Source organism: Hyla sarda (assembly GCF_029499605.1).
Source record: "Hyla sarda isolate aHylSar1 chromosome 1 unlocalized genomic scaffold, aHylSar1.hap1 SUPER_1_unloc_11, whole genome shotgun sequence".
In the NCBI taxonomy this organism is placed as follows: Eukaryota; Metazoa; Chordata; class Amphibia; order Anura; family Hylidae; genus Hyla; species Hyla sarda.
This window is the reverse complement of record NW_026607572.1, coordinates 428,402-453,569: the sequence shown is the minus strand read 5'-3', so window position 1 is coordinate 453,569 and position 25,168 is coordinate 428,402. Positions and strand designations below refer to the sequence as shown.

At 47.3% G+C, this 25,168-nt stretch overlaps 2 protein-coding genes across 4 annotated transcripts in view; one reads left to right on the top strand and one right to left on the bottom strand.

Moving 5' to 3' along the window:
• Positions 1 to 8,186, top strand: part of LOC130297942 (zinc finger protein 892-like) — a 90,898-nt gene extending 82,712 nt beyond the window's left edge. For 2 of the 3 annotated variants that reach the window (XM_056550796.1, XM_056550798.1), the window contains one exon: positions 7,233 to 8,186. In XM_056550796.1, coding sequence (XP_056406771.1) covers positions 7,233 to 8,128 — 896 coding nt within the window. In that variant the 3' untranslated portion in view covers positions 8,129 to 8,186. Of the gene's footprint in view, positions 1 to 187; positions 235 to 4,692; positions 4,820 to 4,902; positions 6,142 to 7,232 lie in introns of those variants that run through there. The other variant, XM_056550797.1, reaches the window with a different exon arrangement.
• Positions 1 to 25,168, bottom strand: part of LOC130297943 (oocyte zinc finger protein XlCOF22-like) — a 204,187-nt gene that overhangs the window by 57,021 nt on the left and 121,998 nt on the right. The gene's annotated exons all lie outside the window — the stretch shown is intronic.

Genomic DNA, 25,168 nt, shown 5'->3' with positions numbered 1-25,168 from the left:
GATCATGTGACAGGAGTGGGCGGAAATCAATAGTGCAGGATAGAAGAGATTGTGAATGAAGGACCTGTGATAATGGTCATGTGACAGCAGAGTCCTGCATACACTGAGCAGATGAGCCTAGAGCAGCAGCCCCTGATCATGTGACTCCTCCTCCTCCATGTGACTAATCACATGACGGTGACATCATCGCAGGTCCTGTAAGCACACGGCTCCTGTACAGCTCTGCATGTGGAGGTATGTGTGTGGTCACATGTGGAGGCTGTCAGATGGTTTTTGTACTATTAACCCCTTCAGGAGCCAACAGTTTTGAGTTTTAACCCTTAAGGGACACAGCTATTTCTCTTTTTAATGTTTGCCTTCTTATAGCCATAATGATTGCAATTTCGTCTTAACAAACCCATATGAGTCTTGTTGTTGTTGTTTTTGCACCACAGATTTTTACTTTGTAATTTTACCTCAAAATCTACAACAAGGGCCAAAAAAAAAAATTATTTGTGGGGTGAAAAAAATAGAAGCAATTTTTTAAATCTGGTGTCTTCTGTTTGGACGCAGTGCACATTACGGTAATAATTCTCTTTATTCTGTAGGTCCAAACGATTACAATGATAAATGATTTATATAGGTTTTATTTTAACACTTTTAAAATATAAAAAAATTCAACAAAAATGAGTCTGTATCAGATCGTCCTACCTTGTCCCCTATAACTCTCTTATTATTCCGTATACGGGATGTATGAAAGTAATTTTTTGCGCTGTGATCAGCGGTCATTTTTATCGGAACCACTTTAGTTTTGATGAGACTTTTTGATCACTTTTTAAGACATTTCTTTTGGACCATGAAGTTGTATTTTTTTACGTTTACGCCATTGACCGTGCGGTTACACATATGTTTAGATTTATTTTTGTTTAGATTTTTTTATTTAAAAATAATTGGTAAATGGGGAAGATTCAATCGTTTATTAGGGGAGGGGCTTATTCACATTAAGTTAATGTTCTTTTTACCTTATTCCCAGTTTTTTAGTCCCTGTAGTAGACTATTACATGGAATCTATAGATTACATACACTGATCAATGCTGTGATGCTGAGGCTGCCTGCAGGATTGGAGCGTCGTTCAGACAGCGTGGAGCAAGGTTAGGGACCTCCACACGTTCTCTCAGCTGACCGGGACCCCGCTATTTCACTGTGGGTGTCCTTATCAGCTACACTGGGCTACCGGAAATAGATTTTTGGCATTGGTGATGTCCGGCATTAGCAATGAGTCCCAGATGCTGATAGCAGGTAGGACCTAGGGGCTATTGGCAGCGGCCTCCCTCCCCTCCAAATCTTATCACTTTAATGACAGGAGTCCCTGCACTGAAATGGGTTTCCTGCACAAGAGCAGAAGATATGCCAGATTTGATGTGTCTCCTGCTCCGGAGCTGGGCCCATGGCTATACATTATATACCTTCTGCCCAGTCAGCCATGAAGGAGTTAAATGGTGGTGATGCATTGCCACTTACCTTTTTTGGGGCCACACACTATACAGATAGCTGCTTATTGTCCCTTCTAGTCGCTGGGATAAGAGCAACCAGTCTAGCTAGGGTTAAGTGGCGCACAGCACTGCCAATTCTATCCTTAGGGGCCAGACAGTAAGCAGCCATCTATATAGTCCCGGGGGAGGAGAGCAGTGATACTATGAAATAGGGCTGCACGATATATATTGGAAACGCAATTGAGTCGCGCTTTTTACGATATAGCGATACGGCCCTACAGGAAAACTTGCGGTTATCTGCTCGGGCCGGCTCCTGTGTGCTGCTGCAGGTTGGGGGTGGCCAGAGCAGGTAAAAACAAATTTAAATACTGAAAGTCAGTGTTTCCCAACCAGGGTGCCTCCAGTTGTTGCAAAACTACAACTCTCAGCATGCCCGGACCGGCAAAGACTGTCTGGGCATGCTGGTAGTTGTCATTTCACAACAAATGGAGGCACCCTGGTTGGGAAAAACTGAGCTAAGTAAAAGGGCGCAGGGAGAAAAATAAAAAAAACTTCTGCTCACCTCCTCCCGGTCCCTGCAGATGCCGTACCCCCTCCATGCGGTCCGATGCCTCCTCTCTTCACCATTCAACTAGTAGGACCTTTCCCTTTTCAGACAATCACTGGCCGCAGTGGTGTCACGTGTCAAGCCAGTGATTGTTTGATGGGGAAAGGTCTTTTTCGGCAGGAAACATACTAGGTTTCCTGGATCCGGTGGGAGATTTGCAAACCGCCCGGGAAACCCAGTGTATTGCTGCAGTACAAAATGTGACAGGGATGGGGGGAGATGTGACATGGGGGGAGAATGTGACCGGGGGGGGGGGGGGAAATGTGACAGGGGGGAGAATGTGACGGGGGGGGGGGGGAATGTGACGGGGGGGGGGGAATGTGACAGGGGGGAGAATGTGACATGGGGGAGAATGTGACGGGGGAGAATGTGACAGGGGGGGAGAATGTGACATGCGGGGAGAATGTCACATGGGGGGGAGAATGTGACATGGGGGGAGAATGTGACATGGGGGAGAATGTGACATGGGGGAGAATGTGACAGGGGGGGAGAATGTGACATGGGGGGGAGAATGTGACATGGGGGGAGAATGTGACGGGGGAGAATGTGACAGGGGGGGAGAATGTGACATGGGGAGAATGTGACATGGGGGAGAATGTGACATGTGGGGAGAATGTAACAGGGGGGGAGAATGTGACGGGGGAGAATGTGACAGGGGGGGAGAATGTGACATGGGGGAGAATGTGACATGGGGGAGAATGTGACGGGGGGGGGGAGAATGTGACATGGGGGGAGAATGTGACATGGGGGGGAGAATGTGACATGGGGGGAGAATGTGACATGGGGGGAGAATGTGACATGGGGGGGGAGAATGTGACATGGGGGGAGAATGTGACAGGGGGGGAGAATGTGACATGGGGGAGAATGTGACATGGGGGAGAATGTGACATGTGGGGAGAATGTGACAGGGGGGAGAATGTGACGGGGGAGAATGTGACAGGGGGGGAGAATGTGACATGGGGGGAGAATGTGACGGGGGGAGAATGTGACATGGGGGGAGAATGTGACAGGGGGGAAGAATGTGACATGGGGGGGAGAATGTGACATGGGGGGGAGAATGTGACAGGGGGGGAGAATGTGACAGGGGGGGAGAATGTGACGGGGGGAGAATGTGACAGGGGGGAGAATGTGACAGGGGGGGGGAGAATGTGACAGGGGGGGAGAATGTGACGGGAGAAAATGTGACAGGGGGGAGAATGTGACATGGGGGAGAATGTGACAGGGGGGAGAATGTGACATGGGGGGAGAATGTGACAGGGGGGAGAATGTGACATGGGAGGGAGAATGTGACAGGGGGGAGAATGTGACATGGGGGGGAGAATGTGACAGGGGGGGAGAATGTGACAGGGGGGGAAAATGTGACAGGGGGGAGAATGTGACATGGGGGGAGAATGTGACATGGGGGGAGAATGTGACAGGGGGGAGAATGTGACATGGGGGGAGAATGTGACAGGGGGGAGAATGTGACATGGGGGGGAGAATGTGACAGGGGGGAGAATGTGACATGGGGGGGAGAATGTGACATGGGGGAGAATGTGACATGGGGGAGAATGTGACATGTGGGGAGAATGTGACATGGGGGGAGAATGTGACGGGGGAGAATGTGACAGGGGGGGAGAATGTGACATGGGGGGAGAATGTGACGGGGGGAGAATGTGACGGGGGGAGAATGTGACATGGGGGGAGAATGTGACGGCGGGAGAATGTGACATGGGGGAGAATGTGACATGGGGGGAGAATGTGACATGGGGGGAGAATGTGACATGGGGGAGAATGTGAGATGGGGGGAGAATGTGAGATGGGGGGAGAATGTGAGATGGGGGGAGAATGTGACATGGGGGGAGAATGTGACATGGGGGAGAATGTGACATGGGGGGAGAATGTGACATGGGGGGAGAATGTGACATGGGGGAGAATGTGAGATGGGGGGAGAATGTGAGATGGGGGGAGAATGTGAGATGGGGGGAGAATGTGACATGGGGGGAGAATGTGACATGGGGGGAGAATGTGACAGGGGGGGAGAATGTGACATGGGGGGAGAATGTGACAGGGGGGGAGAATGTGACGGCGGGAGAATGTGACAGGGGGGAGAGTGTGACGGGGGAGAATGTGACGGGGAGGGGGGGATTGTGATATGGGGGGAGAATGTGATGGGAGAAGATGTGACCATGAGGGGAGAAGGTGAAGGGGGGAGATGTGAAATGGGCAGTGGGCATAAAATGGGTGGATAGTTGTAAAATGGAGGAGATTGGACATGAAAAGGCGGGATTTCACCATTTATTTATTATATCGCATTTCAAAATCGCAATATTTAGGCCCAAAATCGCAATTGCACATTTTCCCTATATCATGCAGCCCTACTATGAAATATCACTTAACTCCTTACACTCCATGGGACGGGCGCTTTGGGTATAATGACCTGAACTGACAGCTGGATCATCAGACATGCGGTCAATTCGGGACATGTGACCATTATATAGAGGATCTGCCCCGACAAGTATTCACCTCATCATCCGAGAGCAAGAAGATAAATCATGTGCAGGAATATCCCCTCAAATGTCTCCATATAACATCCTGGAATTGTATAGAATTAAATGTTTATTCACAATACAGGTTCCTATAAGGTGTCAGGACGTGGCGGTCTATTTCTCCATGGAGGAGTGGGAGTATGTAGAAGGACACAAGGATCAGTACAAGGATCAGGTGATGATGGAGGATCAGCAGCTCCTCACATCACCAGGTAATAGACATGACTATATACACACGTCCTCTCATTATTTGTATGTAAAGAATGAATTCAGTCTCTGTATGTGTTCCCTACAGTCAGATCCAGTAAGAAAACAGCACCAGAGAGGTGTCCCCGTCCTCTTGATGAACAGAATATGGAGGATATTACTACAGGGAAAGATCTGATCTATATTAATCCTACAGACATAAAGGAAGAAGAAGAGACAGATGTGAGCAGTGATGAGCAGTATAAGGAGGACATTTCTACAGAGAATGATCTCATCTATATTAATGCTACAGACATAAAGGAAGAAGAAGAGACAGATGTGAGCGGTGATCATCAGTATAAGAAGGACATTTCTACAGAGAAAGATCTGATCTATATTAATGCTACAGACATAAAGGAAGAAGAAGAGACAGATGTGAGCAGTGATGAGCAGCATAAGGAGGATATTACTGCAGGGAAATATCTGATCGATATTTATACTACAGGCATAAAGGAAGAAGAGACAGATGTGAGCCGTGATGAGCAGTATAAGGAGGACATTCCTACAGAGAAAGATCTTATCTATATTAATGCTACAGGCATAAAGGAAGAAGAGACCGATGTGAGCGGTGATGAGCAGTATAAGGAGGACATTTCTATAGGGAAAGATCTGATCAGTATTAATGCTACAGATTTAAAGGAAGAAGAGACAGATGTGAACAGTAATAAGCAGTATAAGGAGGATATTACAGCAGGGAAAGATCTGATCGATATTTATACTACAGGCATAAAGAAAGAACAAGAGACAGACATGAGCGGTGATGAGCAGTATAAGAAGGACATTCCTACAGGGAAAGATCTGATCTATATTAATGCTACAGACATAAAGGAAGAACAAGAGACAGATGTAAACAGTGATAAGCAGTATAAGGAGGACATTCCTATAGGGAAAGATCTGAGCTATATTACTGCTAGGGACATAAAGGAAGAAAAAGAGACAGATGTAAACAGTGATAAGCAGTATAAGGAGGACATTCCTATAGGGAAAGATCTGAGCTATATTACTGCTAGGGACATAAAGGAAGAACAAGATGCTGATGTAAGCAGTGATGCGCAGTATAAGGAGTGCATTTCTACAGGGAGAGATCTGATCTATATTAATGCTACAGACATAAAGAAAGAAAAAGAAGAGACAGATGTGAGCAGTGATAAGCAGTATAAGGAGGACATTCCTACAGGGAAAGATCTGATCTATATTAATGCTACAGACATTAAGAAAGAAGAAGAAGAGACGGATGTGAGCGGTGATGAGCAGTTTAAGGAGGACATTCCTACAGGTAACTGCCCAGGTGAGTGAGTAGAATCTGTGACTCTTCTCTGTATTTAGTGGTTACTAGTCACCAGCTGCAGTAATCACAGAAAAAAATAATGCTCATATATGTTACTCACTAGGTCATTCAGATGCTATACAGGTCTTTTTTATTTGTCTTCTGTATTTGGCTCACAAATCCCTCTGTTCTGCTGATCACTTATTCTGACATCCACTGTTCAGGAAGGGGTGTGTCCGAGGCAAGCACTGAGCCCGCCCTCACTAGCCATGCATTTACTTCCTCCCTGGGTCTGCTGTGCCGGGTCTCTTTATCCAATCACTGCAGGCGGCTCTGTAACCCCCTCCTCTCTGCTTTCATGCTGCAGTCTGATAGGACAGGAGTGAGCACAGAGGAGTGCTAGTCCTGCCAGGTCTGTGCTTCAGCTGGGACAAAGATGATGCTGCAGCTGGACAGGATTATGTTTTAGATCCATGGTCTCAAAGTGTGGCCCTCCAGATGTTGCAGAACTTCAACTCCCATCACGATCGGACAGCCAATGGCTAGATGGTATGGGGACCCCTAGTGGTCATAAGCCATGATCTCTATAGAAAGGAGATAAAAAAATGTATGAATGTTAGTGAGTGGGCGCTCCGGTCGGTAACACTTCACTGAATGGCAAACGGCCTAACTGCTCTGCCAGTGTAGTGAGATATATGGTCTGCACCCTCACTGATACTGATCTTGTCCTTAAAGTCCTTGTTTGCGCTGTTGTGTTTATTGTCTCTGTTGTCTCCATCTTATATAGTCAGCAGGATTTCCATGTATACGACTAGAGGAATAATTTGGGATATTTCCCAGCACTTCTGTATTGCTGGGGGCTCTGAACCACCTCGGCTGTCGTCTGATTTGTGCCCTATGGATTGTTCATTGCTGCTGGATGGGAGTGTGATGGGGTCCAGGAGTGGGGTGTATGTGACCTGAAGACCCTATATTATGTCTACATTAACTATTTATTATCCAGAGGACGGGGAGAAGGTTCCATGATGTCACATGCTGCACTTATAATGTTCTACTAAAAAGACTATAAATATGGGCACAATTATTAATAAAATCTGTGTTATTCTCTGCAGATTCTTGTAGCAGGAGATCAGAGGAGAATCTTATATCTTCAGATTATAAAGCAGATGATGATATCACACAAGATACATATGAAGAACATTCCATTATCCCAGATACACCCTCAGCCCTTCACAGCCAAAATCTGTCATCTCATCCTTATATACAGGTCCTGTCTTCTCATTCATCACAGGATGTTCAGCAAAATAAAGGTCACAGAAGGAATGTTGGACATCCCCGAGCTCATACAGGAAAGAAACCATATTTATGCTCAGAATGTGGGAAATGTTTTACTTTTAAATCAGGTCTTGTTGTACATCAGAGAACTCACAAAGGAGAGAAGCCGTTTTCATGTTCAGAATGTGGGAAATGTTTTACTCAGCAATCACATCTTGTTAGACATCAAAGAACTCACACAGGGGAAAAGCCATTTTCATGCTCAGAATGTGGAAAATGTTTTACTCAGCAATCACATCTTGTTACACATCAAAGAATTCACACAGGGGAGAAGCCATTTTCATGTGCAGAATGTGGGAAATGTTATACTATGAAGTCAAGTTTTGTTCAACATCAAAGAACTCACACAGGGGAGAAACCATTTTCATGTTCAGAATGTGGAAAATGTTTTACTGACAAATCAAAGCTTGTTAAACATAAACGAACTCACACAGGCGAGAAACCATATTCATGTTCAGAATGTGGGAAATGTTTTTCTGACATATCAAATTTTGTTGTACATAAAAAAACTCACACAGACGAGAAGCCATTTTGCTGTGCAGAGTGTGGGAAAGGTTTTATTGTGAAATCAAATCTTGTTCAACATCAAAGAACTCACAGAGGGGTGAAGCCATTTTTATATCAGAATGTGGGAAATGTTTTACTGACAAATCAAGTCTTGTTAGACATCTAAGAATTCACACATGAGAGAAGTAAATTCAGAGCAGTAAATGATGCAGATAACACATCTATATATTATCCATGTACATAGGATATCTGACGTTTATACATATATCATATACTGCATCTCCAAACTTGTTACCAATTGTTAATAAAAGTTTTCTTTCTTATATGATTTATTATTCTTATATTCATCTCCGCACACTGGACTTATAATAAATGTAATATTGTCCCTGACGTTGTATATAGGGAATGTAACGCGTCAGTGTTGTCCCCGCCCCCTTCTCATTATGATTATAGAGACTTTAATTCAAGGCATCAGACAGGATCTGCGCGTCTCCCTTGAAGATCGTCTCTTCTGAACATAAGACGCTGCAGATACTTTTATTTATCACAAACCCTAGACCAGCGTTTCCCGTCTTGACGTCTATTTTCGGTCTCCGATCCTAAAATCCATTTTTCTATATGAGAAGTCGTCAATATGTCAGCGTCCCCCGGGTTCAGTAAACATCGGTGTAATTCTTTTCCTTTTCTTTGTCCTCCCCGGGGTATAAAATCCCTAGAGATCTGATCACATCTGGTACAAGATCTCTTTACTTCACACTTTGCGCCATTATTACACGGATTGAAGACCCAGTTACACGCTCGTAAATTCCCATATATGTCGTGGATTGGAAGGAAAAAGGTTCTTAAATCTTATATTTACCAATAATATTTTATATTTTTACAGTCCGTCCCTATCATAGTACGGAATTGTTATTTTTCTTCTATCCGATGGTTATTTAGTAATTTTGTTATGATTCAGAAGAGACCACGTGTCCCGTATAGACGCTCACCCTGAAGACATTAGACGGCGGTTTTGTGTTTCCGGATTTACACACTTATTATAAAGCTTTTCCTTCGTCTGGATTATTAGAGCTCGTTCGCTCTTCTTTTTCTCATCCTCCCCTTTATATTCCTCCTCATGTGGATATGGAATTCTCCTCAGTCCCTCCTTCTATAGGGCCCATTTTGTGGCCCCCGCTCTCCTCCTTTAGGTACAACAAGAGTATCGTACAGCACCAGGCTTGTATTAAAAATTGTAGAACTTTATTGGGTCTTGAATAAACAGAACATACACAGCCGACACGTTTCGTACCTACACTAGGTCCTTAGTCATGGCATACAAAACATTAAAATAACTCTGCTTTTATATTAAAAGTTACAAGTCACATGATCACCCTGAATTTCACTGGTAAAATCTGAAATGGCAAAAAGGGAAGGGAACTGCTCATAGTACAAAAAAGAAGAAAAATGAAGAACATGGAAAGACACCAATGAAATACACAATATAACCTGTAATATCACCCTCAGAAAAAGTTTATATAAAATATGTAGAATTATGTAACATAAATTTAGTTATACATAGTTAAAAATTAAATTACCACAGACTCTAAAGGGAGCGGAAAAAAGACGTGTAACACTCCTTGCCTTATATTCATCACAGCTGCCGAGTGTCCAATTGTAAAATCCAAAATGACTCTCGATTCAGGAGCGTCCGTCTGGTGTCCCCTCCCCTAGGATGTCTGTGGACTTTATTTATACCCATAATTTCCAAAGATGTCGTAACCCCTTTATGTACATCCCTAAAATGTCTGGATATGGAGGACACATTAAATTGAGACCCTTTTGTATGAGAGATTTGCCTCCTGATCCTACTGTTTAGTGCATTAGAAGTGCAGCCTACGTATTGTAAGTGACAGGTGGTTCATGTGGATAAATATAGAACATTCATAGTATCAACATTAATGTCATTTCTTCACTAAAAGAGTAAAATCTATCTGACACTCGTTGTGGCCGCACGTAATGCACTGACTGTGTCCACATATCCAGCTACCCAGGAAATTTAAAGGGGTTCTCTGCCCATAAACATCTCTTCCCATATCCAAAGGATAGGGGTTAAGATGTCTGATCTCTGGGGTCCCGGCACTTTGGACCCAGGCAATCTCCTGCTACACCCGGCGTTCGTTTAGAGCGTCGGAGGCTCGTGACGTCACGGTCACGACCCATTTGTAAGATCACAGCCACACCCCCTCAATGCAAGTCCATAGACTTGCATTCAGGGGGCGTGACTGCGACATCGCGAGCGGGGCGTGACCTTGACGTTACGAGTCTCCACCCCGAATCGCCAGTCATCTGACATGGAGCAAAGTTCGCTCCATGCACCGGATGTCTGGGGTCCCCAGCACCTGGACCCCCGCGATCAGACATGTCTTGGGGCAGAGTACCCCTTTAGCCAAGTTGGTTGCGTTTTTTTCTTACTGGGATCTACAAAAAAACTTGGTGAAACCTTAGAACCCAGAGAGGGGCCCCGTTTGGCTACTGCTTGCAGCTGATTCAAAGAAAATTCCTTCAAAACGGAGTCCGGCCCTAAAATAGGTCGATATTTTCTCATAATCTTCTTTATGGCAAAAAAGCTGCCGACTATAGGGAGTAATAAATCTGGGGACGGTTTATTTGTCTTCATATTAACATTTGATCGGTTACTTTTCTGTGTAGGAAATTAATGCCTTTGATTCATTATAACTTCTCTTTTTTATCCTTGAATGCAGCGATATAGATTCCCTATAAATGTTTCTGTTTCCGACCAATTTGGCCTGAGTGTCACCCACTCCCCATATGGGATATTTATATTACATGTATTGGATGCAGGAAGAGGCTTGTGAGGTGATATTCCCTGTTATCTCTTTACTGTAGGGGGAGACCTGGATTTTATTGTCCTTGTCTCAATGAAAAACATCAAAAAAAGTTATGTCTTTACTTGATTTTTTTTTTCTTTTAAATAAACTGGAGCCAGAAAGTTAAACAGATTTGTAAATTACTTCTATTTAAAAACCTTTGTTATAAAAAAAAAAAATCTTAATCCTTCCAGTACTTATCAGCTGCTGTATCAGCACAGGAAGTTGTGTAGTTCTTTCAGTCTGACCAAAGTGCTCTCTGCTGACACCTCTGTCCATTTTAGGAACTGTTCAGAGCCAGAGCAAATCCCCAAAGCAAACCTCTCCTGCTCTGGGCAGTTCCTGACATCGACAGAGGTGTCAGCAGAGAGCACTGTGGTCAGACTGTAAAGAACTACACAACTTCCTGTGGAGCATACAGCAGCTGATAAGTACTGGAAGGATTGAGATTTTAAAATAGAAGTAATTTACATGTTTGATTAACTTTCTGGCACAAGTTGATTTAACCTCTTCAGGACGCAGGACGTATCCATACGCCCGTGGGAATTCCGGTCCCCTCCGCTCACCGGGCGGGGACCGGACCGGGGTGACTGCTGACCCCCCCATGTCGGCAATCAATTCAATTCAGACCTGCGATTTGCGGCTCTTCCTGGTCAATCGGGTCTCTGGTGACCCGGAAAAAAAGGGTGAATGGGGCTGTCCAAGACAGCCCCATTCACTCTTACACAGCAGGAGCGAGGTGGCACGGGTGCCGCCTCACGATCACGTGATTGATCGTCCAGAAGGGATCTGCTGGGTGGCAATCAGGACAACAAAGATGGTGGCGATCGGCGCCGGCGGAGGTCTCCTACCTTCACCTGGTCCGGCGGGGGTCCCTCAGGATCGGTGGCAGCGGTCCCTGAGGCAGGAGCGGTGGCAGCAGCGGCAATGGTCTCGGCGGTGCAGGCGGCAGGAAACAGCAGGAGGTGAGGCCTGTTCACCTTCGGTTGTTGCTTAGCAACAACTCGCAGCATGCACAGCCAAAGGGTATGCTGGGAGTTGTAGTTTTGCAACAGCAGGAGTTCCATCTACAACTCCGAGCATGCCCTATGGTAGTCTGTGCATGCTGGGGGTTGTCATTATGCAACAACGAAAGGCACATTTTTTCTATGAAAAAGTGTGCATTCAGCTGTTGCATAACTACAACTCCCAGCATGCACAGACTACTAAAGGGTATGCTATAAGTTGTAGCGGTGTGCCTCCAGCTGTTCCAAACCTACAACTCTCAGCATGCCCTTTGACTGTCAATGCATGCTGATTGTTGCAGTTTTGCAACAGCTGGAAACACATTGGTTGTGAAACCGAGTTTGTTACCTAACTCAGTGTTTCGCAACCAGTGTGCCTCCAGCTGTTGAAAAACTACAACTCCCAGCATGCACTGAGAGACAGTACATGCTGGGAGTTCTAGTTTTGCAACAGCTGGAGGCACACTGTTTGCAAAACACTGAGTTAAGTAACAAACTCTGTGTTTCGCAACCAATGTGCCTCCAGCTGTTGCATAATTACAACTCCCAGCATTTATGGTCTGTCAGTGCATGCTGGGAGTTGTAGTTTTGTAACAGCTGGAGGTTTGCCCCCCCATGTGAATGTACAGGGTACATACACACGGGCGGAGGTTTACAGCGAGTTCTGCTGCAAGTTTGAGAGGCGGCAAATTTTCCGCCGCAGCTCAAACTCCCAGCAAAAAACTCATTGTAAACCTCTGCCCGTGTGAATGTACCCTAAAAACACTACACTACACTACCACATAATAAAGGATAAAACACTACATATACACCCCCTTACACTGTCCCCCCCCCCAAAAAAAAAAAAGTCTTGTACGGCACTGTTTCCAAAACAGAGCCTCCAGCTGATGAAAAAAAACAACTCACAGTATTGCCGGACAGCCACTGGCTGTCAAGGCATGCTGGGAGTTTTGCAACAGCTGGAGGCACCCTGTTTGGGAAACACTGCCATAGGGTATTTTTGTGGCCAATTCAGATCCCCAATTTAGTCCTCAAATGCGCATGGCGCTCTCTCACTTCGTAGCCCTGTCGTATTTCAAGGAAACAGTTTATGCCCACATATGGGGTATCTATCTCCGTACTCCGGAGAAATTGCACTACAAATTTTGGGGGCTTTTTCTCCTTTTACCCCTTATGAAAAGGTAAAGTTGGGGTCTACACCAGCATGTTAGTGTAAAAAAAAAATTATTTTACACTAACATGCTGGTGTTGCCCCATACTTAAAATTTTCACAAGAAGTAAAAGGGAAAAAAGACCCCCAAAATTTGTAATGCAATTTCTCCTGAGTACAGAACTACCCCATATATGGGCGTAAAGTGCTCTGCGGGCGCACAACAAGGCTCAGGAGTGAGAGCGTGCCATGTACATTTGAGATCAAAATTGGTGATTAGCACAGGGGTGGCTTTTACCGCGGTTCTGACATAAACACAAATACGCACATGTGACCCCATTTTGGAAACTACACCCCTCACGAAATGTAACAAGGGGTAAAGTGAGCCTTAAAGGGGTACCCCCGTGGAAAACTTTTTTTTTAAATCAACTGGTGCCAGAAAGTTAAACAGATTTGTAAATCACTTCTATTAAAAAATCTTAATCCTTACAGTACTTTTTAGGGGCTGTATACTAAAGAGAAATCCAAAAAAGAAATGCATTTCCTCTGATGTCCTGACCACAGTGCTCTCTGTTGACCTCTGCTGTCCATTTCAGGAACTGTCCAGAGAAGGAGAAAATCCCCATAGCAAACATATGCTTCTCTGGACAGTTCCTAAAATGGACAGCAGAGTTCAGCAGAGAGCACTGTGGTCAGGACATCAGAGGAAGTGCATTTCTTTTTTGGATTTCTCTTTAATATACAGCCCCTAAAAAGTACTGGAAGGATTAAGATTTTTTTAATAGAAGTGATTTACAAATCTGTTTAACTTTCTGGCAACAGTTGATTTAAAAAAAAGTTTTCCACAGGAGAACCCCTTTAAAACCCCACAGGTGTTTGACAAATTTCCGTTAAAGTTGGATGTGAAAATGAAAAAAAAAAATTGCACTAAAATGCTGGTGTTACCCTTCATTTTTCATTTTCACAAGGGAGAATAGGAAAAAAAGCCCACCAAAATGTGTAGCCCCATTTCCTCTGATTAAGAATGTACCCCATATGTGGATGTAAAGTGCTCTGCTGGCGAACTACAATGCTCAGAAGAGAAGAAGCGCCATTGGGCTTCTGGAGAGAGAATGTGTCCGAAATTGAAGGCCACGTGTGTTTACAAAGCCCCCATAGTGCCAGAACAATGGACCCCCCCCCCCACGTAACCCCATTTTGGAAACTACACCCGTCACGTATTGTAATAAGGGGTGCCGTGAGCATTTACACCCCACAGGTGTCTGACAGATTTTTGGAACAGTGGTCCGTGAAAATGAAAATTTTTATTTTTCATTTGCACAGCCCACTGCTCCAAAGATCTGTAAAAGGCCAGTGCGGTGTAAATGTTCACTGCACCCCTTATTAAATTCTGTGAGGGGTGTAGTTTCCAAAATGGGGTCACATGTGGGGGGGGGGTCCACTGTTCTGGCACCACGGGGGGGGGGGGGGGGGGGCTTTGTAAACGCACATGGCCTCCCACTTAATTCCAACCAAATTCTCTCACCAAAAGCTCAATGGCGCTTCTTCTCTTCCGAGCATTGTAGTTCACCCGCAGAGCACTTTACATCCACATATGGGGTATTTCCATACTCAGAAGAAATTGGTTTACAAATTTTGGGAGGCTTTTTCTCCAATTACCCCTTGTGAAAATGAAAAATTTGGGGTAAAACCAGCATTTTAGTGAATCTAATTTTTCATTTTCACTTCCAACTTTAGAGGAAATTTGTCAAGCACCTGTGGGGTGTTAAGGCTAATTGTACCCCTTCTTACGTTCCTTGAGGGGTGTAGTTTCCAAAATAGTATGCCTATAAAATAATTATAATAATATAATAAAATAGTATCCTCTGTGCCAGAGAGGGATTGGCGTGGACCGTGCTAGTGGACCGGTTCTAAGCTGCTACTGGTTTTCACCAGAGCCCGCCGCAAAGCGGGATGGTCTTGCAGCGGCGGTAGCAACCAGGTCGTATCCACTAGCAACGGCTCAACCTCTCTGACTGCTGAAGATAGGCGCGGTACAAGGGAGTAGACAAGAGCAAGGTCGGACGTAGCAGAAGGTCGGGGCAGGCAGCAAGGATCGTAGTCAGGGGCAACGGCAGGAGGTCTGGAACACAGGCTAGGAACACACTGGGAAACGCTTTCACTGGCACGATGGCAACAAGATCCGGCGAGGGAGTGCAGGGGAAGTGAGGTATACATAGGGAGTGCACAGGTGAACACACTAATTAGAACAACTGCGCCAATCAGTGGCGCAGTGGCCCTTTAAATCGCAGAGACCCGGCGCGCGCGCGCCCTAGGGAGCGGGGTCACGCGCGCCGGGACAGGACCGACGGAGAGCGAGTCAGGTACGGGAGCCGGGGTGCGCATCGCGAGCGGGCGCCACCCGCATCGCGAATCGCATCCCGGCTGGAGGCGGTATTGCAGCGCACCCGGTCAGTGGATCTGACCGGAGCGCTGCAGTAGCGAGAATGTGGCGAGCGCTCCGGGGAGGAGCGGGGACCCGGAGCGCTCGGCGTAACAGTACCCCCCCCCTTGGGTCTCCCCCTCTTCTTGGAGCCTGAGAACCTGAGGACCAGACTTTTGTCTAGGATGTTGTCCTCAGGTTCCCAGGATCTCTCTTCAGGACCACAGCCCTCCCAATCGACCAAAAAAAATTTTTTTCCTCTGACCGTCTTGGAGGCCAGTATCTCCTTTACGGAGAAGATGTCAGAGGAACCGGAAACAGGAGTGGGAGAAACAAGTTTGGGAGAGAAACGGTTGATGATGAGTGGTTTAAGAAGAGAGACATGAAAGGCATTAGGAATACGAAGAGAAGGAGGAAGAAGGAGTTTGTAAGAGACAGGATTAATCTGGCACAAGACTTTGAAAGGACCAAGATAGCGTGGTCCCAGTTTGTAACTGGGGACACGAAAGCGGACATATTTAGCGGAGAGCCATACCTTGTCTCCGGGAGCAAAGATGGGGGGAGCTCTTCTTTTCCTATCGGCAAAGTTTTTCATGCGAGATGAAGCCTGTAAAAGAGAATTTTGGGTCTCTTTCCATATGGTGGAAAGATCACGAGTCACTTCATCTACAGCGGGCAAACCAGAGGGCAAGGGAATAGGGAGGGGGGGAAGAGGGTGACGGCCGTACACCACGAAAAATGGGGATTTAGCAGAAGATTCAGAGACTCTAAAGTTGTACGAGAATTCGGCCCAAGGTAGAAGATCTGCCCAGTCATCCTGGCGGGAGGAAACAAAATGCCGTAAATAGTCACCCAGGACCTGGTTAATTCTTTCTACTTGCCCATTGGATTGAGGATGATAAGCAGAAGAGAAGTTTAATTTAATCTTGAGTTGTTTACAGAGAGCCCTCCAGAATTTTGACACGAATTGGACGCCTCTATCCGAGACGATCTGCGTGGGCAAACCGTGAAGACGAAAAATGTGTACAAAAAATTGTTTTGCCAACTGAGGCGCTGAAGGAAGACCAGGAAGAGGAATAAAATGTGCCATCTTGGAAAATCGATCAACGACCACCCAAACAACAGTGTTGCCACGGGATGGGGGTAAGTCTGTAATAAAGTCCATACCAATCAGAGACCAAGGCTGTTCGGGGACAGGCAGAGGATGAAGGAGACCAGCAGGCCTCTGGCGAGGAGTCTTATCCCGGGCACAGACAGTACAGGCCCGCACAAAATCAACAACATCCGTCTCCAGAGTCGGCCACCAATAGAAGCGAGAGATGAGTTGCAAAGACTTTTTGATGCCCGCATGGCCAGCGAGGTGGGAGGAGTGACCCCATTTGAGAATCCCGAGACATTGGCGTGGAGAAACGAAGGTCTTCCCTGGAGGAGTTTGCTTGATGGAGGCTGGAGAAGTGGAGATCAGACAGTCAGGAGGAATGATGTGTTGCGGAGAGACCTCTACTTCCGAAGCATCCGAGGAACGAGAGAGAGCATCGGCCCTAATGTTCTTGTCGGCAGGGCGAAAATGAATTTCAAAGTTAAAACGGGCAAAGAACAAAGACCACCTGGCCTGGCGAGGATTCAGCCGTTGGGCAGACTGGAGATAGGAGAGATTCTTGTGGTCGGTGTAAATGATAACTGGAAATTTTGATCCCTCCAGCAGATGCCTCCATTCCTCAAGTGCCAATTTAATGGCCAGTAGTTCTCGATCCCCGATGGAGTAGTTCCTCTCCGCCGGAGAGAAGGTCCTAGAAAAAAAAACACAAGTAACAGCATGCCCGGAAGAATTTTTTTGTAGAAGGACCGCTCCAGCTCCCACTGAGGAGGCATCAACCTCCAATAGGAAGGGTTTAGATGGGTCAGGTCTGGAGAGCACGGGAGCAAAAGAAAAGGCAGACTTGAGCCGTTTAAATGCGTCTTCCGCTTGGGGAGACCAGGACTTAGGATTGGCATTCTTCTTGGTTAAAGCCACGATAGGAGCCACAATAGTGGAAAAATGTGGAATGAATTGTCTGTAATAATTGGCGAACCCCAAAAAACGTTGGATAGCACGGAGTCCGGAGGGGAGTGGCCAATCTAAGACGGCAGAGAGTTTATCTGGGTCCATTTGTAGTCCCTGGCCAGAGACCAAGTATCCTAGGAAAGGAAGAGATTGACATTCAAACAGACATTTCTCCATTTTGGCATAAAGTTGATTGTCTCGAAGTCTCTGAAGAACCATGCGGACATGCTGGCGATGTTCTTCTAAGTTGGCAGAAAAAATCAGAATATCGTCCAGATACACAACAACACAGGAATATAAGAGATCACGAAAAATTTCATTAACAAAGTCTTGGAAGACGGCAGGGGCGTTGCACAGGCCAAAGGGCATGACCAGATACTCAAAGTGTCCATCTCTGGTGTTAAATGCAGTTTTCCATTCGTCCCCCTCCCTGATGCGGATGAGATTATATGCACCTCTTAAGTCCAGTTTGGTAAAGATGTGGGCACCTTGAAGGCGATCAAAGAGTTCAGAGATAAGAGGAAGGGGGTAGCGGTTCTTTACCGTGATTTTATTAAGTCCGCGGTAATCAATGCAAGGACGTAGGGAGCCATCTTTTTTGGACACAAAGAAAAATCCAGCTCCGGCAGGAGAGGAGGATTTGCGGATAAACCCCTTTTTTAAATTTTCCTGGATGTATTCAGACATAGCAAGAGTCTCTGGGGCGGACAGAGGATAAATTCTGCCCCGGGGTGGAGTAGTGCCCGGGAGGAGGTCAATAGGACAGTCAAAAGGCCTGTGAGGAGGTAAAGTCTCAGCTTGCTTTTTGCAAAATACGTCAGCATAGTCCATATAAGCCTTAGGGAGACCGGTTACAGGGGGAACCACAGGGTCACGGCAGGAGTACTGGGAACCGGTTTAAGACAGTCCTTGAAACAAGAAGTACCCCAGCTCTTGATCTCTCCTGTGGACCAATCAAGGGTTGGGGAATGGCGTTGAAGCCACGGTAGTCCAAGGAGAATTTCGGAAGTGCAATTGGAGAGGACCAAAAACTCAATTTTTTCGTGATGAGGTCCGATGCACATTAGGAGGGGTTCCGTGCGGTAACGCACGGCACAGTCCAATCTTTCATTGTTAACACAATTGATGTAGAGGGGTCTGGCGAGACTGGTCACTGGGATGTTGAACCTGTTGATGAGAGAGGCCAAAATAAAATTTCCTGCAGATCCGGAATCCAAGAAGGCCTTAGTAGAGAAGAAGAAGGTAGAGGCAGATATCCGCACAGGCACAGTAAGGCGTGGAGAAGCAGAGTTGACATCAAGAACTGTCTCACCCTTGTGCGGAGTCAGCGTACGTCTTTCCAGGCGGGGAGGACGGATAGGACAATCCTTCAGGAAGTGTTCGGTACCGGCACAGTACAGGCAAAGGTTCTCCATGCGTCGTCGTGTCCTCTCTTGAGGTGTCAAGCGAGACCGGTCAACTTGCATAGCCTCCACGGCGGGAGGCACAGGAACGGATTGCAGAGGACCAGAGGAGAGAGGAGCCGGGGAGAAAAAACGCCTCGTGCGAACAAAGTCCATATCCTGGCGGAGCTCCTGACGCCTTTCGGAAAAACGCATGTCAATGCGAGTGGCAAGATGAATGAGTTCATGCAGGTTAGCAGGAATTTCTCGTGCGGCCAGAACATCTTTAATGTTGCTGGATAGGCCTTTTTTAAAGGTCGCGCAGAGGGCCTCATTATTCCAGGATAATTCGAAAGCAAGAGTACGGAATTGGATGGCGTACTCGCCAACGGAAGAATTACCCTGGACCAGGTTCAGCAGGGCAGTCTCAGCAGAAGAGGCTCGGGCAGGTTCCTCAAAGACACTTCGAATTTCCGAGAAGAAGGAGTGTACAGAGGCAGTGACGGGGTCATTGCGGTCCCAGAGCGGTGTGGCCCATGACAGAGCTTTCCCAGACAGAAGGCTGACTACGAAAGCCACCTTAGACCTTTCAGTAGGAAACTGGTCCGACATCATCTCCAAGTGCAAGGAACATTGTGAAAGAAAGCCACGGCAAAAGTTAGAGTCCCCATCAAATTTATCCGGCAAGGAAAGTCGTAGGCCGGAAGCGGCCACTCGCTGCGGAGGAGGTGCAGGAGCTGGCGGAGGAGATGATTGCTGAAGCTGTGGTAGTAGCTGCTGTAGCATCACGGTCAGTTGAGACAGCTGGTGGCCTTGTTGCGCTATCTGTTGCGACTGCTGGGCGACCACAGTGGTGAGGTCGGCGACAACTGGCAGTGGAACTTCAGCGGGATCCATGGCCGGATCTACTGTCATGATTCGGCTGGCAGGAGGTGGATCCTCTGTGCCAGAGAGGGATTGGCGTGGACTGTGCTAGTGGACCGGTTCTAAGCTGCTACTGGTTTTCACCAGAGCCCGCCGCAAAGCGGGATGGTCTTGCAGCGGCGGTAGCAACCAGGTCGTATCCACTAGCAACGGCTCAACCTCTCTGACTGCTGAAGATAGGCGCGGTACAAGGGAGTAGACAAGAGCAAGGTCGGACGTAGCAGAAGGTCGGGGCAGGCAGCAAGGATCGTAGTCAGGGGCAACGGCAGGAGGTCTGGAACACAGGCTAGGAACACACTGGGAAACGCTTTCACTGGCACGATGGCAACAAGATCCGGCGAGGGAGTGCAGGGGAAGTGAGGTATACATAGGGAGTGCACAGGTGAACACACTAATTAGAACAACTGCGCCAATCAGTGGCGCAGTGGCCCTTTAAATCGCAGAGACCCGGCGCGCGCGCGCCCTAGGGAGCGGGGTCACGCGCGCCGGGACAGGACCGACGGAGAGCGAGTCAGGTACGGGAGCCGGGGTGCGCATCGCGAGCGGGCGCCACCCGCATCGCGAATCGCATGCCGGCTGGAGGCGGTATCGCAGCGCACCCGGTCAGTGGATCTGACCGGGGCGCTGCAGTAGCGAGAATGTGGCGAGCGCTCCGGGGAGGAGCGGGGACCCGGAGCGCTCGGCGTAACAGTAGGAGCAAATCCCCATAGCAAACCTATCTTGCTCTGGACAGTTCCTGACATGGACAGAGGTGTCAGCAAATAGCACTGTGGTCAGATTGGAAAGAACTACACAACTTCCTGTGGAGCATACACCAGCTTATAAGTACTGGAAGTATTAAGATTTTAAATAGAAGTAATTTAAAAATCTGTTTAACTTTCTGGCACCAGTTGATATAAAAGTAAATGTTTTCCAGTGGAGTACCCCTTTAAGTAATTCTGGGAGCTGTATATTTAAATGGTGAAAACTTCTTTAACACTTTCCCATTCTGTGGCAACTGGTATATCTGATTATTATACTGGAATTTCTCACAATGCGCTACAACAGTGGTGTCTGTCACAACAGGCTAAAAACTTACTGGGGGGAGGGGGGAGGGGGGAGGTATGGGGGTGACACCATTTTCTACCGCACCGGGTGACACCAACCCTAGCAACGCCACTGCACACAATGTTTGAAATTTGGTTAAAAAAATTATTACATGTGTGTAAGTGCATCTGTCTCCAAAAAATCAGATGGCTAAAGGATTCTATTCGCCAAAAATGATTAAGCAGAGTTAATCCCTCTACATCTATTTTTTTTTTCATTAAAAAATCACACGCAACAAGCGTTCCGTTGTGTAACGGTTAGCATTCTGCAAAATGCAATTTTATTACTGATAAAATTACCAGTAAATTTAACAATAACACTACCCAAGAGTGTTTAATTACCCCATACATTGCACCAGGAGCAGTCAGGAGTAGGTCTCAGCAGTACCCAAGAGGCTTTAATAACCCCTTACCTTGCCCGATCAATTGCGAGATGGAGCAATAACCGGTGTGTTATGGCCTCAGATGTCCTGGGCCGCACTAGCGCTCCACTGAACGGATTAGCGTGTCTCTATCTTTTAAGGACAGGTGCGTGTTGCACGCTGAAACCAGTTCGTGATAGGGATCTGTGATTGCAATTATTTAATCTTAAAACGAGGAATTACCAGTAAGTGAGGGTCATAAGCTGGTGTTTATTAAGTCCTTGCCCTTTGTACACACCGCCCGTCACTATAAGCGATTGTAGTGAGTTGGTTAGTGAGGTCCTCGGATCTAGTGTTGCTCGCAAATTTTTGAAATGCGAATTTTATTCGCGAATATTGCATATTCGTGAATTTGTGAATATTCGCAAATATAGCACTATATATTCGCAATTACGAATATTCTTTTTTTTATTTATTTTTTTATTCACAGTACACATCACAGTGATCATCCCTCTCTGCTTCCAGCTTGTGTGGTGTAAAGAAGGCTCTAATACTACTGTGTGAGACTGGCGTACGAATTTGCGCATATGCGAACATTTGCGTAAGGCCCAAGGCCAGAGGCACCAGGGAGGCAAGTAGTTCCTGAAAGACACAGAATGAGTCCAGCGGATCTTCAACGGTTGTTGGCAGGGTCATGTCGAAGTAAGCCACCACCTGCTGGTTTAGGTCCTGCTCCATGTCCACCTGCTGCTGATGAGTAGCTTCACTATGCGGCTGAAGGAAGCTACTCATCAGCGACTGTAGACTCAGGCTGCTGCTGATTGAGCCGGTACTGCTCCTGCCACCCCTCCCCTCCCCAGCAACCATGCCAGTGGAAGGTGAGCGCAGAGGGCCCCCCGAGTCAGACCTGCGAGTGGATGGACCATGTGGACCTCATCGCGCTGACGAATTGTGACAATTCGGGGGTCACTACGCAAGCAACTCAGCATGCATCGTGCCATTTGTGACAGTGACTCGCTGTGACTACCTGCCTCCATCTCCACTGCATACTGCCACGGTGTGTCTGGGTCCTCTGTCTCGCCTCCCTCGTAATAACCCTCCAGCTCCTCTGGCTGCTCCTGCTCCTCCTCTCCTGTCCAATGACCAGAAACACTGGCCATCTCATCCACCGTAAACTGTGCTCCGCTCTGCCCCTCATCATCCTCCTCCAGTTCATCCCCCACAGGACTCATGTAGCCTTCTGATGTAGGTGCAACGTCTCCATTGCCGTGACCAGCCATGTTTTCAATAATTTTTTGGAGTAAATGTAGGAGTGGAATTACGTCATTCATGGCGTAATTCGAGCAACTAACAAAAATGTGGCTTCCTCAAAAGGCCTCAGCAAACGGCAGGTGTCACGTATGAGCTGCCACTCGTTCACATTGAAGTTACACAGGGGAGTACTCCTATCTGCTTGTATCATCAAAAAATCTGTGATGGCTTTTCTTTGCTCGTATAGTCTGTCCAACATATGGAGGGTGGAATTCCAAAGTGTGGCAACGTCACAAATGAGACTATGTTGTGGGATACCGTTCTGACGCTGCAGCTGAAGCAAAGTGTGCTTGGCGGTGTACGAGTGGCTGAAGTGCATGCACAGTTTCCTTGCCATTGTCAGGACGTCTTGCAAATGGGGTGAAGACTCGATGAACTTCTTGACAACCAAATTCAACACGTGTGCCATGCAGGGCGAATGGTTCACACTTCCTTGTCGCAGCGCGGCCACAATGTTCTTCCCATTGTCGGTCACCATGGTTCCCATTTCCAGATTTCGTGGAGTAAGCCATACTCGGATTTCTTCCCTAATGAACTTTAGCAGTTCCTCCCCTGTGTGACTCCATTCACCAAGGCAAACCATGTGAAGGACGGCTTGACACCGCTGTGCCCTACACACGTGGTATGATGAAGGGCCACCGAGATTTGGACGTGCAGTGGAGGCCGAGGACACGGGGAGGAGGTGGAGGAGGTGCACACTGTAAAAGGACCAACTGCCTGGGAGCCAGAGAGTGGAGGAGGAAGCGGTGTGACCTGTCCAAGTTCCTGTTGTGGCTGTGCAGGAACAACATTTACCCAGTGGGCCGTAAAAGACATGTATTGTCCCTGCCCATAGTTACAGCTCCACACGTCGGCGCTGCCGTGCACTTTTGAACACACCGAAAGGCTCAAGAACTGGCCCACCTTCTCGTACAAACTTATGCAGGGCTGGTACTGCCTTCTTCGCAAAGAAATTACGGCTTGGGACTCTCCACCTCGGCTCGGCACAAGCCATCAATTCCCTGAAAGCTGCAGAGTCCACCAATTGGAAAGGGAGGGACTGCAACACCAGCAACTTCAGGAGCACATTCAACTTCTGCGCCGTTGGATGAGTGGGCGCACACTGTTGTCTCTTGGACATGGCTTCGACGATCGATTGTTGGAGGAATGGCTGACTATGAGCGGAGGAAGCAGGAGCACAAGAAGGAGGGTTTGACACAATGCTCCCTTCGGCTGAGGTGGTGGAGCCTTGGCTGGATGACGGAGGGAGCGGATGGCCACTAGGTGATGCGGCAGGCTGGACCAGTACCTCGGAGCCACGGTTATCCCAGGCCGCTTTATGGTGGCGAATCATGTGTTGATGCAGGGCCGTGGTGCCGAGATTGGGACCCTGGCCACACTTCACTTTCTGCCCACAGATTTTGCATGTGACTACGCTATGGTCCTCCGGATTCTTTATGAAGAACAACCACACCGCAGAGTAGCTGATTTTCCCACCCGCAGTTTGCACTATTTCACTGCTATTGGCGCCGTCTCCAGGAACCCCTGTTCCACTACCTCCCTGAATGGTAGCTTGCCGCGAAGCAGGTGGTCTCCCCCTGGCACGTTTGGCTCCTGAATTTTCACTACTGCCACCACCACGCTGATTGCCAACCGTTCTACCGCCTTGCTGCCTCATAGACAAAGAGCAAATCTCTTCTCCTGATGATGATGAAGCCCCGGCTTCTGCACCCGGCTCCCAATTGCGATCGGCTTCATCATCATCATCAAAAGATGTGTGCACGTCACTGATGTCCTCCTCGTGTTCCACAACAGTGTCTGCCTCAGGACCCTGAACAATTGAAACACCGCCTCCCACGTCACTCTCCTCATCAGTACTTGCCCGCCTTGCGGAGCAAGGGACGCATGTCTCCTCACATTCTTGGCTGCCCATTAGATGCTGACTGTCCTCTATTACATCGTCCTCGCTAAATAGTGGAGCTGAACCCAAAGCATGAGATACTTCTTTGGGAGAGGGAACAGCATAGGACAAAGGCAATGGGATTACAGGGACTGCTCCCGGCCATGCCAACTGAGGGTTGTGTCTGAGGAACCCACCGAATCTTGACTGGGGTTGTCAGATGTCGCTTGTGATGATGGGGATGAGTGTGCAAACCAAATGACGAGGAGAGATGGGTCGACGACACGACCGCTGGGTGTTAATGGGAGCTCAGGCCTATTGCTGCGACTCCTGCTGCCACTCGCCCCAAGTCTGCTGCCAACTCTGCCTGACGTATGTAGGCCTCTGCCCCTTCTCTGTGCACGTCCTGGCACTTCCCTGCCTGACATACTTAGTGCGTTTATGAGGGTATAGAACAGCAGCAGGCAATTACTTACGGCTGTCCTTTCAAAGTATATAGGCCCTAGACAGAATAACAGTTACTAAATAGTACACACCTTGGTTGTATGTATGCCCTTTGCAATGATGAGTGCACTGTTAAGCGTATTTATACGCAGAAAAAAACTCTTTTTTTGTTGTATACACCAGCCAGTGTATACTAATGTGTGGAATAGCACTGAATTTAGCACCGAGACAGAAATACAGGTACTAAATAGTACCCTACTTGGTTGTATGTATGCCCTTTGCAATGATGAGCGCACTGTTAAGTGTATTTGTACGCAGGAAAAACTTTT